Consider the following 15,967-nt stretch of genomic DNA (forward strand, 5'->3'; position numbering starts at 1 on the left):
ATTCCAAAGCTTTTTCTTACTGATGTTGGCTGCTAGTCTTTCGTATTGATATCCAGTTGATCATGTTTGGAAGCCGATAGAGAAAGAGCAAGTAATGCCAAATTCCATCATTTTTAGTTACCCTTGTGGATTTATGCCTTACATGGTTCGCAGAGTTTGGTGTTTTGAGGCCAGTGGTTCACTCTGGACTTGAAATACCCTATAGTCCTATCTGATCACTTCCCTTACAGTGAGTGATATTCTGCTTACAGGCAAGGCTGGTTGTGTTTCTCGACACTGTATGTGATAGAGGATAATGAACAGTTCAGTGAACTTTTCTTTCAATATCAGTCAATGTGCTGGAGATTTGTTGCATATGAACCTAATTGCATCTCATCCATAAGTTATGGTTCATATCCATTCTTTGTGCTTCTCTAAATTCTGGACGTGTTTGTCCTGCAATAGACATCCAAATTGTAGTGTGACAAAGTTCAATCTGCATCTCTGTGCTGAAGGGGTAGAAAAGTTGCAGCAGCTCATCTCGCTTGCTGGTGGTTGGGTGTTGCAACACTCATCCATCACACCTTTTAATGGATGTTTGGATGCACCAAACCAACCCATCTCGAAAAGCAGGAGAAAGTGGGAAATCACAATGTAAAGTCATAATGCAATTTTTCCACTTTATCCCATTTTTCAGGATAAGCTGACACATCTAACAACCTCTTTGAATGAATACTGAAGTAATATGTCCAGCCTCACGAGAGATGGTATATAGACATTAAGCTGTCAACGGCCTGGGTATCTGACCCATTATGTTTACCTTTTCTATTTTTATTCTGAGAAACTGCCCCAAGATCACATACCTAGTTGTGCAGGCTCTCTCTGCCTGTTGTAATTGCAGTCACTGTCCTGGTAGCGTAAAACTTTGAGGGCTTACCCCTCGCCCTCACGGAGTCACCATGCTTCGGCTTACACTGGGATTTCAACCTAGACCACCCACCTAGCTGCTTAGGTCCCATCCCACTATGCCAAACCCCTTGGGGCATCCCATGATGTTTACCTGAACCTGCATGGATAACTGCTCGTGTTTTGACACCTGACCCATCGGGTCAACAAAATCAATCCCATGCCCAACCTGTATAATTTAAAAGACAGTTAAAATGTACTTTTACACTAAGGGTTACATATAAAGTACTTGGTTTAAAGTAAAAGAATGCACAGTGGGGCTACTTTTAATAAAATAATAAAGGTCGTAAATAAAGTGTTTACATGCAACATATTGTTTTATGTTTTTGATGAAATAGATTAAAAAAATGTGATAAAAGTGATGTGATTATATTAAATTATGAGATTTCTCGGTTTCATCCAATACATTATATCCTCCTTAACATTATAACTATGTATAAAAATATAAGTTTTTAACAACAACAACAACGCCTTCATCCCAAAACAATTGGGGTCGACGATATGAACCAAAAAAGAAAATCATTTTGGGTCTTCCACATGAATCCTTCTCCTCCAATCATTTCTATCCAATGCCATGTCCTCGGTGAGGTTCAAAGCATTTATATCCTTTCCTATCACCTCTATCCATGTCTTCCTAGGCCTACCCCAACCTCTTTTAACTAATATATTTTCCCATTTCTCCATCCTTCTAACTGAAACATCATTAGGCCTTCGCCGAATATGTTCAAACCACTGTAAACGATTCTCTCTCATCTTATTTTCAATGGGTGCAACGCCTGTCTTCTTACATATCTCCTCGTTTTGAATCTTATCCTTTATTGTATTTTCACACATCCATCTCAGCATATGCATCTTAGTTACACTCATTTTTTGAATATGATGTCTCTTGGCAGCCCAACATTCCGTACCATATAGTAAAGCGGGCCTAATAGTCGTCCTATAAAACATTTCTTTCAACCACAATGACATTCTACGATCGCACAACACTCCAGTTAAATTATCTATTTCAAAAGAATAAGTTTTTAAAAATAAATAATTTAAAATAACATATCCCAACTTTTTAATAAAGAAACAATCCATTTAATTTCCATGCAAAAGAGAGGCTTGAAGAATTCGATCTGTCTCATATAGCTCTTCTCTTCTGATCTTTCTTCTATCTCTTTGATCGACTCATCTTAATTCATGACAAGCCTCTATTCTTTAAAACCTTGAACACAACAAAGCATCGGGAGAGCAACTAAATGGGGCATTCTGTCTCATCTATGAAATGCCATTATGTGGAAGGTCTGGTTAACATATGAAAGAGAAATGAATTTATATTTCTGCATTTACTGAGACCTCATTGGATTAGGCATTGAAAAGTCAGGTTTTTTTGTTTGATCTGGAAGGCATTGAATTTAACCCTGTGGGTCAGTTTAAGGCATTCAAGTTGAAGAATGTCATGAGTTCGATACCCAGGGTGTGTATCCCTTGCTTTATGGGCGGCCTAAAAGTTTTAACTGCTTGGAGGTGAGTCATACGGCAGGGCATCAATCACTCCCAAACCCCACCACTTGGAACAGGGTTTCCCCTTAAATATCAAAAAAGAAAAAAAAATCATGTTATCACACTTTTGTGGTCTGGTGTCTAACTATGGCATTCTTAACCATCATTTAAACTGAAAAGCTTTCCTTGGTATTTTCAAGGGTTTATTCATTTTAGTGTGCATGTTGAGGGATTGTGTCTTAGGGTTTTGGGAGACCCTGCCAATTCATTTGATATCCCAAGATATTGATCTCAAGGAAAGAAGGATCTTCACCAATGTAGGAGTTTACTTTCAAAGGCCAAAAGTTACAAGAGTACCAAACAGGGCTTTCCAGCACATTTATAAACACTTAAAATTCCGGTCAAGACTCACTAGGCTTATAAACACTCAACATTCTTCAACAAGAAACGTCAATGTAAAGTAAACAGCACGATATTCACGTTTCAGTTTCAGAATGCTAAACTAAGCCATCTAACCCTGTAAATAATTTCATGGATAATTGTAGTAACCCGATGTAGACTTGCGTTCCATATCAGATTTTTGTGTAGTATATGAAAAACATCTTTTAGCTGAAGTGAAACCAGCACAATTGTAGCTGAGAAATACTGAAAAATATGATGGCAGTTAGGTATGAAATGAATTCGTGGAACGACTCAAGGGGACATGTATAATGCATACATAATTAGATGATCATTTATTAAGATGAGGGCATTTTACAATGTTTGTGTTAGCTGCAGTTGATTATAATCAGTGAAGCTTAATTATTGACAATGCTTATGGGAATGATGAGCTTGTTGTTGTATTTTCCAACTTCAGTGCTTGAGATAGTTTCACTTGAATCATGCATACCATAGTAGTGTTTCAACTCATCCTGTCATGCCTTTAGGCTCATTGCCAGCAGTCTGGAAATGTTAAGATAAGCATGACAATCTGAGAATCTTGTTTCAGAGAAATAAGTGAAATGAAGGTCCCCTCAGGTTAGAGTGGGCGAGTTATATTTGTAAAACCTCCAGACCAGCAACCAGAAGTTTGTAAGGTCACCCAGGAGGACCAGACTGCTCAAAGTGCCTTGAATGCTGTTCATCTCTGCAATGAAAAGCATCAAAGGCTCCAAGGACTAATAGCATCCATGACTATCCTTGTCACAGATTTGCTATGCAAATTATGTGCAAATGACATCACAAGGCCATGTTTCCCCTATTTTTGAATGAAGCACACACCATTAGCCGATCAATTAAGATTATCTTGGATCCGAGTAACCAGTTGAGGAAATCTCAGACCCCGTCTGCTCCAGTGACAGTATATTCAGTCTACCTTTAACAGAATTAATGCATGGGGATGGAAAATAAAGGATTCATGCATTCTTTAAATATATATGAAATTATGAAACTATTTCAAGATTTTGAAGTTGGAAGAAAAAAGGCACAGAATAAAAATTAAGAAGAGATTAAAAAGTTTTACCATGCAACTTCAAGAACCCTTGCATATAAAATTAAATCACATACCAATGCATAGAAGATTCTCATGTTGACAGATAATCAATGACTTCAGATAGTTAAAGGACTTACACCTCATAGTTAAGCCGCAGTTAAAGCCTGTCTTGGGCAATTGCTTATTGCCTATTTAAATCTTATTGTTAAGGGAACCACTACACCATTCTCATGCATGCGATTCAAATTTGGCAAATGGCTTGCAAAAAATTCAAGCAAATCAAATATCAAATTGTAACAGAGGTATCTGCAGCCGCATAAGATCAAGGCCAACATAGGTCTAACTTTGAATTTGCAGCATACATCTTAGCCATTCCGTATGGAGTGCTAGATTCCAAAGTTACTACCAAGAATATAGTTTGCCTAGTAACAGAATTTTTTTGTTTTGATAGGCAAACAGGTGATAACCCCAGTGATATTCGAACTTGAGGCCCCTTGGTTATGATAGTGTGATCTAACCATCCAATGTTAGTTATCATTTGCTTGGGAGATTTAAACTCTGGGTAATAATTTTGGTGACACATCAATGTGATATCTAAAATTCGTCTAAAACTAAAGAACAACAATACAACTTCACCAACCAAATTATGCAAAGAATATGCTCAACCAAATCAAGATAGTTTGCTGTCAACAAATCAAATAAGGGAATAAAGAAACTCAATGAGTCTTATAATGTGTGCATCGCATTTACACCTAGTGCACTATAGATCTTAACCTCCTACAGAATACTCCAAACAAATAAATTGCATCACTTAATCATTCACATTCTAGTGTGTCCACCTTGTTGAAACACTAAAGAGGAATGCCCTAGTATTATCACTTGGGATAATAGCCCTGAGGAGCATAACTGCCAGGAGGATAGCCCTGAGGAGCAGGAGGATAGCCCTGAGGAGCAGGGTAGGCATAAGGCTGACCATATGCAGGTTGTGCAGCATATTGGAGAGGATACCCAACTGGTGGTGGAACAGGTTGGTCTATGCGTGACATCTGCTGAACATGAGGCGCTACCATTGGTCCTGGTGGGCCAAACTTACCATCTCGTCGGTCCATTTCAATCTTGTGTTGGGTCTGCAATATCCAGAAATGCATAAAACAGAATGAATTCACAATCATACCAATGTTACGTGGATATTATATGTTTTCCAACAGACCTGCATGCATGCGCAAACCCTGCAAGATAAAATGACAAAGGGAGCTCAGTAGACCAAATAAGACGGGAAAATACACTAACAGGGGTGATGCGACTTACGTGCAGTATACAGAGTCTGACAAACAGCTGAGCATTTGTGAAGCAGCCCGTATTTCATCACTTCCAACAATCATTGCAACAAGTGAAAATATGCATGCAAGTTGTTGAAGACAGAACATGAATCCCTACAGGAAGCCCATGAATTGTAAGCAAAGTTGTACTTGATGGATGGAGAAAAACAAGTCAAATAATATGAGAGAGAGAAAGAAAGTACAATTATGCAGTTGTCACATGGTGTTGTCTGAATATTGAACTCATCTTGCAACAAAAAGCGTGTTGATGCAACAGAATTTCCAAAACATAGAAAAACCTGTCACAAATAAATCAGAATCACTAAACTTGAAATATACACATGTTCACACATCCCATACGATTTGTTAGCCTTTTACACTGTGATATAGGGAGCATCTTGAAGAAAGGAGCAAGGAAGTTGTGGCAAAGCTTGAAATGAAATGGGGATCTTCGAAACACGAGCTTTGATTAACAAGAGCAAGTGTCAAGAATGACACTAAAGCATAACCCTTAAAAAGGGTATAACTGGAAACAAAATAAAAATAAAAATGTATTCTTTATTGATATGAAAAACCAATTGCTTAAGAAGCATTGGAGTGAAATACAAGAGGGGCTGCACCCCTTTATATACACAGCTGAAAGAGGACTCAATAGAGCTGTTGGGCACAGTCCAACAGCTCTATTTAGAGCTGTTGGAATGTGTCAGTCCAACAGCTCTATTAAGAGCTGTTGGACTGTGTCAGTCCAACAGCTCTATTGCTAGTCAAGTCTGGACAGGACTTGACTAGCAACAGTCATTCTAGTTCAAACTGAACTAGATGACATAAAGACAAAAAATAAAAATAAAGAAAAAAAAATACAGAAAAAAAAGAAATTAAAAATGTATTTATATATATAATAATATAATATTATTATATATACATATATGTACAGTTTTACATTTTAACACTCCCCCTCAAACTTACGGTACAATGAGCGAAAGTTTGTCTAAGAGAAAGTGAAATCGGGGAGCAGCGAGAGGCTTTGTAAAGAGGTCTGCTAACTGATATTCTGAAGTGACATATGGCAGATCAATTATCCCGTGTAGATATTCCTCTCTGACGTAGTGACAATCCATTTCGATGTGTTTGGTGCGTTCGTGGAATGTTCTGTTACTGGCAATGTAGATCACACTTTTGTTGTCATAACACATTTGTGAAGCCTTTGTTGCTTCAACTCCCATGTCAGCAAGCAGTCGTCGGAGCCAAACTACTTCCATGGTCGTGGTTGCCATGGCTCTGTATTCAGCTTCGGTGGATGAGAGAGATACCTTCTGCTGCTTTTTACACCTCCACGAGATTAATGATTCCCCTAAAAAGACACAAAAGCCAGTGGTTGAGTGTCTGTTATTGGGATCACCTCCCCAATCAGCATCAGTATATGCAATTAAATCAAGAGAAGAGGAGGAAGATAAGAAAAGTCCTCGTGAAAGAGAGGACTTGATGTATCTGATAATACGCATGACTGCTCCCATATGAACAGAAGTAGGAGCATGTTGAAATTGACTTGCTGTATGAACAGCATGTGCTATATCTGGTCTGGTAATGGATAGATAGGAAAGTGCCCCGACAAGCTATCTGTAAGGAGTAGGGTCTGCAAGAAGTTCTCCATCATCAATCTTCATTTTAACATTAACAACTTCTGGAGTGTCAACTTTCTTATCATCAGTAATACCAGACCTGAAAACAATATCAAAAGCAAATTTAGTCTGAGATAATAAATATCCTCTAGGAGAATAAGCAACTTCAATGCCTAAAAAATATCTCAACAAGCCCAAATCAGTCATTTCAAAATGAGATTTAAGAAGTGTTTTGATTGTTTCAACTCCCTGTTTATCGCTTCCGGTGATGATCATATCATCCACATAAAGAAGAAGCACAATGATTCCTGCATCAGAATTCTTAATAAACAAAGCAGTGTCAGTTAAACAGAATTGAAAACCAATATCAATCATAACACGACTAAACCTATCATACCAAGCTTTTGGTGCTTGTTTAAGTCCATAAAGAGCTTTTTCTAAGCGAAGGACTTTACCCTTAGGAATACTTAGACCAGGAGGGGGTTCCATATATACTTCTTCAACTAGCTTTCCATTTAAAAAAGCATTTTTGACATCCATTTGAAAAATAGACCATTTTTTGATAGAAGCTAAGGCAATTAAGGTTCGGACAGTAGTCATACGAGCCACCGGAGCAAAGGTTTCTTCATAATCAATCCCATATTCTTGGGCATAACCTTTGGCTACTAAACGGGCTTTATATCTTTCAAGAGTACCATCACTCTTGGTTTTAATTTTATAAACCCATCGACATCCTATAGTTTTCTTCCCTGGAGGAAGATCTTGAATATTCCATGTAGAAGCCTTTTCAAGTGCATCTAATTCAACTTTCATGGCTTCTATCCATTTGATATCATTTTTTGCTTGAAAATATGTGGATGGTTCTTCATATGAGTGAATTAATGCAATAACTGCCCTATATGTGGGTGAGAAAGACTCGTATGATACAAACTTTTCTGGAGGCCTCGAGATTCGGGATGATTGTCTAGTTGGAATGTTAGAATATTTCTCAAGTGCACATGGAGTATTAGACTCTTGTCGCCTGGAATATTGAATACTAGTATCTCTATGAACTTCTTCATTTTCAACATTAAGATCAATAATTCTTGGATCATCATCAAAGTTACAATCAAGGTCATATTCATCAGATGTTGATGTTAGATCTAGCAAAAAGGAGTACTCAGTGACGTCTTTTAATTTTCTAAAATCAAAGAAGCTCTCCTTTTCAAGAAAGGAAACATTTCTAGACACATATAGTTTATTATTTTTGAAGTCAAAACATCTATAACCTTTCTGGTTTTCAGCATATCCTAAAAAGGCACAGGGAATCGCACGAGGGGAAAGTTTATCATTTTTGTCAGTAAATATGAAACATTTGCACCCAAATATTCTTAATCTAGAGTAGTCTGGAGAAATGTTCATAAGTTTTTCAATGGGAGTGATATTTTGTAACGAAGAAGATGGCATCCTATTAATGAGATAGGTGGCAGTTAAGGCAGCTTCTGCCCAAAAGTTTTTAGGGACTTGATTTGCTATTAATAAAGTTCTAGTGGTTTCTATAATATGGCGATGTTTTCGTTCTGCCAGTCCATTTTGTTGAGGTGTATAAGGACAAGATCTTTGATGTGTGATGCCATGCAATTTAAGATAATTTTGAAAATCTGTGGATAAAAACTCTCCCCCTGAATCTGTGCGAAAAATAGTAATATCATTTTGAAATTTGTTTTTAACCATATTATGAAAAGTTTGAAAATATGAAAATACTTCAGACTTATGTTTGAGAAAGTATATCCACGTATGTCGGGAGAAATCATCGACAAAAATAACATAGTAAACAAATCCTCCTTTAGAAATTACTGGTGCAGGACCCCAAACATCCGAGTGTATTAATTCAAGTGGTCTTGAAGAGAAAAAGGTTCTGTTCTGAAATGGTAATCTTTTCATTTTGCCGAGAATACAATCTTTACAATCAAATGATTCAGAGTTACAAAATTTCCCTAGATTTGGAAAATGTTGGATTTTGGCTATATGTGGGTGACCAAGTCTCTTATGCCACAGTTCCAACTCTATTTTTTGAATATTATAACAAAAAGCTTTCTTCGGCATTTCCAAAAAATCCATGTAATAGAGTCCTCCTTCTCTATGGCCTTCCCCAATCAGCTTGCCTGACTGGCGATCCTGTACCCAACAACCATGAGAAGAAAAAGAAATATTACACCCATAATCAGAAATTTGAGATACAGATAAAAGATTTAAATTTAATTTGGGAACATGTCTAATTTCTGGAATAAAAAAATTTTTTGTTTTATAAATTTTTTCAAAATCTCCTATTCCTTCTATTTCAAGAGAAGTCCCATCAGCAGTAAAGACCTTTGACACACTTGTTTTATTTTTAACACATTTAGATAGACTTTGATTATTTGGGGTCATATGAAAAGATGCACCAGAGTCAAGAAGCCAAGAAATTTTACCTAAATCAGAAAAAGATGAGGCTGCTGCGCCGGTTGAAGCTTCAGATGAGGAAGAGGCGCCTTTGATGAGAGGCTGAAGGATCTCCATTAGTTGGGCCAGGGAAACTGGTGCATCCTGATCTTTAGGCTCCGATCCAGCAATTGCAGCTCTTTTTTCTCTCAGCTCCTTAAGTTTGGGACATTGTGGCCTGTAGTGTCCCGGTTCATGACAGTGATGACAAATAACTTTCTTCTTATCATAGTCACCATTTTGTCGGTTAAAGTGAGGAGGCCTATATGATCGAACATGATTCCCTGGTCTAGACACGGCTAAAACGGAATCATCTTCAATTTTTAAAGAACCTTTCCGGAGACGATTTTCTTCCATTGTTAACTCTTCAATAGTTTCCACAATAGAAGGAATTTTTCCCCGGTGAAGTAGGGCCGATTTAGTGGTTTCAAATTCCGGCCTTAATCCAGTGATAAACTGGTAAAAATGTTCAACATCGAGTTGTTTCTGACGAAGCTCGATGTCTTCGGCACAATGCCACTTTGGTTCTAAAAGGGAAAGTTCTTCCCAAAGTTCGGACAACCCATTGTAATATTCACGAATAGTTTTGTCTCCTTGTGTCATCATTCGAACTTTTTCTTGGAGGTTGCACACGTGTGCAATATCTTTAAGGGAATACATATTCTTAAGGTATTCCCATGCCTTATCGGCATGATCAAATTTGGCAAGACTTTAGCATTTTTTAATGTCAACGCTATTGATAAGCCATGACATTATCTTCGCATGAGATATTCTCCATTCTTTCCATTTCTTCTCGTATGAGGCAATAGCCTTGATTTTCTCTTCTTCCGATAGAGGGACGTCTTTATCTCCCTCCTTTTTAGTAAGAGATAGCTTAGGTTCCGAATCGGAACCATCCACAATCCCCCATATATGGTGCTTCATGATTGAAGCCCATGTTACATAGTTCGTATCGCTTAGTTTCATAGGCATGATGGTGACTTTATCATTGTCATCCATCGATTACAAGGAGAGAAAGAATAGGGATGGAAGAGAAACAAGAAGGAAAATGAGAAAGAAAGAAAAAAAAAAAACAATACAACAAGATGTGAAATCTTCTCCAATGAAGTGATAAAACACTTCTCTTTAAGTGGCGAACACTTTTGCAAACGGGCACGGAAACCGAGGCAGCTTTTCCTCAAGATTTAGTACTTCCGCGGCTCTGATACCATGAAATGAAATGGGGATCTTCGAAACACGAGCTTTGATTAACAAGAGCAAGTGTCAAGAATGACACTAAAGCATAACCCTTAAAAAGGGTATAACTGGAAACAAAATAAAAATAAAAATGTATTCTTTATTGATATGAAAAACCAATTGCTTAAGAAGCATTGGAGTGAAATACAAGAGGGGCTGCACCCCTTTATATACACAGCTGAAAGAGGACTCAATAGAGCTGTTGGGCACAGTCCAACAGCTCTATTTAGAGCTGTTGGAATGTGTCAGTCCAACAGCTCTATTAAGAGCTGTTGGACTGTGTCAGTCCAACAGCTCTATTGCTAGTCAAGTCTGGACAGGACTTGACTAGCAACAGTCATTCTAGTTCAAACTGAACTAGATGACATAAAGACAAAAAATAAAAATAAAGGAAAAAAATACAGAAAAGAAAGAAATTAAAAATGTATTTATATATATAATAATATAATATTATTATATATACATATATGTACAGTTTTACATTTTAACAAAGCTGAGGATGATGCTTTTGGAAACAGACGTGCAAGTTTATAATACACAAGAAATTGCAGTTGACAATTATAAAGGTAGCAAGCACAAATCATAGGGGCATGATATCTGAATCCAAATTGAGAATAGTGATAGAGACAAAAATACCAGTGAATTATGAATCTCCCTCTGTAAGGATCACAGAAATTAATCATCATTGCTCAGAAACATTTAAGGGCAACACACTCGACCCTCCAAAATAAATAACGGTATTGCCTAATGAAATCTGAATATCAAGTAAGAACAACAGAGAGATCAAGAAGCTTTCTTAACAATGGCATACATACCTTGTTACGAATAATTGTCATACCTAATCAACAAGAATAAATTAAAACAAGGACCTCCAGTTTATAGTCCATGTTGTAAGCCCTCACAAGGGCATGAGTACATTCACTAACTTAAATTGCTACCTTTACGGTTTATCCATAATGCACTACCCCAAAAATCATAATTTCAGCTAAAATCTTTTGCAAAAACTTGGCCGCTATTGATACTTGTTCCTCATGTTGTGTATAAACTTCTCTAGATCAAACGTAGACAGAAACTACTGGGTGAAGAACAACTCAACTGAAGGGAAGTCACAAGGCCTTGATATTTGACAATTTGGGGGTCACAAGTGATCTGTTAATTAATTGAGCATAATTACTTTATTCGAGTGAACAAGGGCTTGAAATATCCCCAGAAAGAGATTATCTTTGAATATGAAATTACAAGTATACTGAAGCAACAACATCAGCCCATGATTCCAGTGGGGATAATAGTTTTACTTCAGTTATGAAAGTAGATTATGTGCTAGCTTATGATATTCAAAGATTAAGGTATATTCTTGCTAGAAAAGTTTAATTGAGCATAATTACCTTATTCGAGTGAACAAAGGCTTGAAATATCCCCAGAAGGAGATTAACTTTGATCATGAAATTACAAGTATACTGAAGCAACAACATCAGCCGATTTTTAAAAGTAGATTACGTGCTAGCTTCTGATATTCAGAAATTAAGGTATATTCTTGCTAGAGAAGTTTAACATCTGGCCTCTTTTTATGAACAAAAGAACATTCATACCTCCGTGCATAAGCAAAACTCTGGGCATTTACTTTCGCCACATCTTCCACTGCATGGCATGTACCCTGCACAACATAGATATCTGTGGCAAATGTCAACAATGAAGTAAAAAATAATGCAGGGCAAATAGCAAATTTTTTTAACATGAGCAAAAGTAGGTACCTGGACATATCATTATGTAGAGCTCTTTTGCGAAGCAAATATGATACACATGGCCCACTAAACAAAGAAAGTATTATATTATTAGATTATCATAAGGAAAAAAAAATCCAGTTCCTTAAAGTGCGCACCAAGTGTAAATACATTGTATGCACTCATAAGGGGTATTGGGTTAGAATCCCACAAGAGTTAGCCCCCCAGCCTGCGTATATATAGGATGATGGTTCATTACTCACCATATGGGGATAGTCAGATGATGATTAGGAGTATGAAAAGGTAACAAAGATTAACTTCCTTCTTCCTCTTTTATTTCCTTATTCTGGGATATCCAAGTTGGATGATTGGCTCCAGTATGTTTTCATTCTAACCGGTCTATCCAATTATTTGACTTTTACTGCATACTAGTGCTCCGGTTGAGTAGGTTTTGTCCAACAATGCAACAGATCAAAGCACTTCTTTTTGGGCTTACAAAACCTTTCATAGCATATAACTCTAGCCAAATTCACCTGTGTGTGGGAGAAGCTGACGGTCTAATAGATATTAGAATAAGCTGACGGTCTAATACTAAATATATACTACCATAATTTTGATCTACAAAATACTCTTGACCTCAGGGTTCATTCACTATTGGAGTTTGATGCCCCAATTCTCATGGCAACTGAGGCTCTTCAGTCCTGTTTCCTGTGGAATCCGCTGCACAAAATCTAACTTTTTTGATTGGTTACAGTGGGATAGCATTTTGGAATTGAATATAAAACGTCATATTACTTCTCCTACATTACCGTACGACAAAAGAAACGAATTGTCTGCTAATTTTCCCATCAACATGACACAATATCACACAGCTCTATAATTATTTACAAAAATCAGGGTTCCCAAGGGATCAAAAGGGAATAGGACTCTATTTAAATGCAGTTCAAGTGAAGAAACAAACATACTAATCAATGCCTCCACTAAATTTCCTTTCTAATTCCTTTCATGGCTTGCTTGAGCAAAACAAGCGACGAAAACATCAATTCTATTGAGGAACAATTGAGTATCACGCAAACGCCCCAAATTCCCACAGAAAAAAATCGAATTTCTAACACAAAGCAACAAAGAAATTCACACAAAACCAAACTGAACAAAATCCTCAACGGAGGAGAACGATTGTAACATTGGATCCAAAGAAGCACTTACCACCAAAACGCGAAGCAGCAATCTGCAAAAAACGAACCATAGAAAGGAAAGAATTAATACCCAAAAACGGAATAAGATCTCAGAAACAAACAGTGAAAAAATGATGTATAAATCCATAAAACAACTCCCCACAAACCTTCATCGAAAAAAAAACTCCCCACAAACCCTTACCTCCCATCTCCTCCACCCCCCAACCTTCACCAAAAGAAAAAAAGACAAAGAAAAGCATTCGTTTATTTTATGGGAACGACCAACGATGGCGATGGTCATGGTCATGGTCATGGTGGTGATACGTACATGGGAGATCGCCCAGGATGGTGCCCATGAGATCGGTGTGCCAGAGATTGGCGTAGTTTTTGCGGAACTCCATCTTGTCAGTGTACTCTTGGGAAGCCATATTCAACCCCCCAAACAGAACCCCTCTTCCCTTTTCTTCTTAAACCCCCCTAATACCACACTCTCCCTTTCTGCTGCCCCTGCGGCACGCACAAGAACCCAACAAATTGGAAAAGAAGAAATCCGTTAAACCGAGAGATCGATCGGAGAATGAGAGAGAGAGAGAGAGAGACAGAGGGAGAGAGAGAACCACCGGGTAAGTGAGTCTCGTCCTTTCCGCGTCCACGCGGAACGTTTTTTCAAATTTAATGACGGAGATGACTGTTCCACCATAGTCTCTCTCTCTCTCGCTTTCTCTGGGTTCTTGGAATAGTCATAGACCAATGTGATATTTCTTTTTTTTTGGAGGAAATACCCATGTGATATTTCAAAAATGTTTTCTGGTAATATTATCTTTGTACTTTTATATTTTTTCTAACTTTGTTGGATTTTAAATACATAGAGATTTTTTGGATAAAACTATTCAGAAATGACCTTGATAACTGCTAAGCACTTAAAAAATGACCTCAAATTGAATATATGGTTAAATTTCCCAAACCAAGAAAATTGTGATACCGAGATTGGTGACATAGATGTCTAAGGGATGATATGAAATTAACCAAACATGTTACTTTGCTTGCACAACACTTTTAAATGGTTCTCACTTGGTTAGATGTTGATTGTATACTTCAATTATTCCCGTCTTGATTTAGAATTAGTTAGAGAAAGACCTTGATGGATCTTATTCTTATTAGTTTTTACACGTTTGCTTTGGTGACAGGGGATTTGGAGTTTTTAACATCAATGAGCAGGCGAGTTACCAAGGTTTTTATTTATTTATTTTTAAATTATAAAAGCAAGTTTATATGTCTAATGAGAGAAATGGCATTTCAGAAGTAACAAGGTTCTGACGGGGACCATTTGGTCATTAATGTTTCCTATCTTACCTCTGTAAATCTGGCAGTGTTAAGAACTTAAAGACTCGGGGACAACGTCAACTGCAATCGTCCCCACCACATTATAGAAAAAACCAAAAAAAAAAGAATTGTTTTCTTTTCTGAAAAAGAAAAATTCTAACTATTGACTAACCATCCCAAAGACGCTCTTCAGATCAACCGTGCCTTGAGGCGAGCCGACGATAACTGTTCTCTCTTCCGGAGAAATGACGTTTTTTTAACCTTTAATTACCATTTAAGAAATACAAAAATAACGTAGGGATGTTAATTAAAAAAAGTGTTAAAAGAAGGTGTATTCATAGTGACAAACGTTTTTATCGGCAATTTCTTGTTTTTGAGAAATTGAAAAATTTCACAAATCTTGCATTTTTTGGCAAAATCTTGGTAATAAAAAAATAAATATAAAAATATAAAAATTATTTTTTATAAGAAAATATTAATAAAAAATATTAAAAAATAAAAATACATGATTTTTTTGCGATAAATAGCTGTTTAAAACGTAAATATCGCATTTAAATCGTGGTATGTATGTTTTTTTTCATAAATCTCATGATATTTTGAAAATCTTGCGAGAAATTGCCGCTTTAAACTTTCAGGCAATTTCTCGCAATATTATCGCGAGATTTTATGGGTGTATTTTCTCTATTGCTCATAAAATAGGGTACAAAATCATGAGAAAACTCGTTTTATTTTTTTTTTTTGCTCTAACTATTTTCGGATATGATATCGGTGGGTCGCAGCCTGGACCATTCGCAAACTGGACCTCGCTCATTAATTATGAGCTGTCCCAGTTCATGATCTTATTTTGGATCGAGAATTGGTCCAAATCTGAGATAATTAATGTTTACTTCCAAAGCCGATTTGTTTCATTTAATGCATGAGATATTTTTGGTAAATGAAAAAAATTAACGTGGAGACACAGGTTGTCAATTGTCATAGGCTGGTTTGATCTCACGCGGCACACCCAACATTGCTCCATTGGGTCAATGAGCTGCTCTTTAAAGTCACGCCCGTTAAGAATCGGGATCAAAACCAGGCTCATTAGTAAATGGGCAAAGCCACTTTCGAACTGGGTGTAATATTCTAAAATTTTTAACTTGTAAAAGTTAAAAAAAAAAGTTAATTTTTTTTTATTTTCAAAATTAAAACAAAAGTACAATAAAAATTTATTTTA

At 36.8% G+C, this 15,967-nt stretch overlaps 1 protein-coding gene across 1 annotated transcript; it reads right to left on the reverse strand.

Annotated features, from left to right (window-relative positions):
* Positions 1 to 4,580: 4,580 nt before the first annotated feature.
* On the reverse strand, positions 4,581 to 14,071 carry LOC149817718 (uncharacterized). Its single transcript, XM_089984023.1, has 9 exons — positions 14,052 to 14,071; positions 13,760 to 13,938; positions 13,463 to 13,484; positions 12,287 to 12,343; positions 12,125 to 12,206; positions 5,424 to 5,519; positions 5,210 to 5,334; positions 5,112 to 5,130; positions 4,581 to 5,028 (listed from the first exon to the last, which is right to left on the reverse strand). The coding sequence occupies exons 2-9, from the start codon at positions 13,857 to 13,859 to the stop codon at positions 4,777 to 4,779; spliced, it is 753 nt and encodes a 250-aa protein (XP_089840149.1). The 5' UTR covers positions 13,860 to 13,938; positions 14,052 to 14,071; the 3' UTR covers positions 4,581 to 4,776.
* Positions 14,072 to 15,967: the final 1,896 nt, after the last annotated feature.

The sequence above is a fragment of the Nuphar pumila genome, chromosome 13 (genome assembly GCF_984573655.1).
Source record: "Nuphar pumila chromosome 13, dmNupPumi1.hap1.1, whole genome shotgun sequence".
NCBI classification, from domain to species: domain Eukaryota; kingdom Viridiplantae; phylum Streptophyta; class Magnoliopsida; order Nymphaeales; family Nymphaeaceae; genus Nuphar; species Nuphar pumila.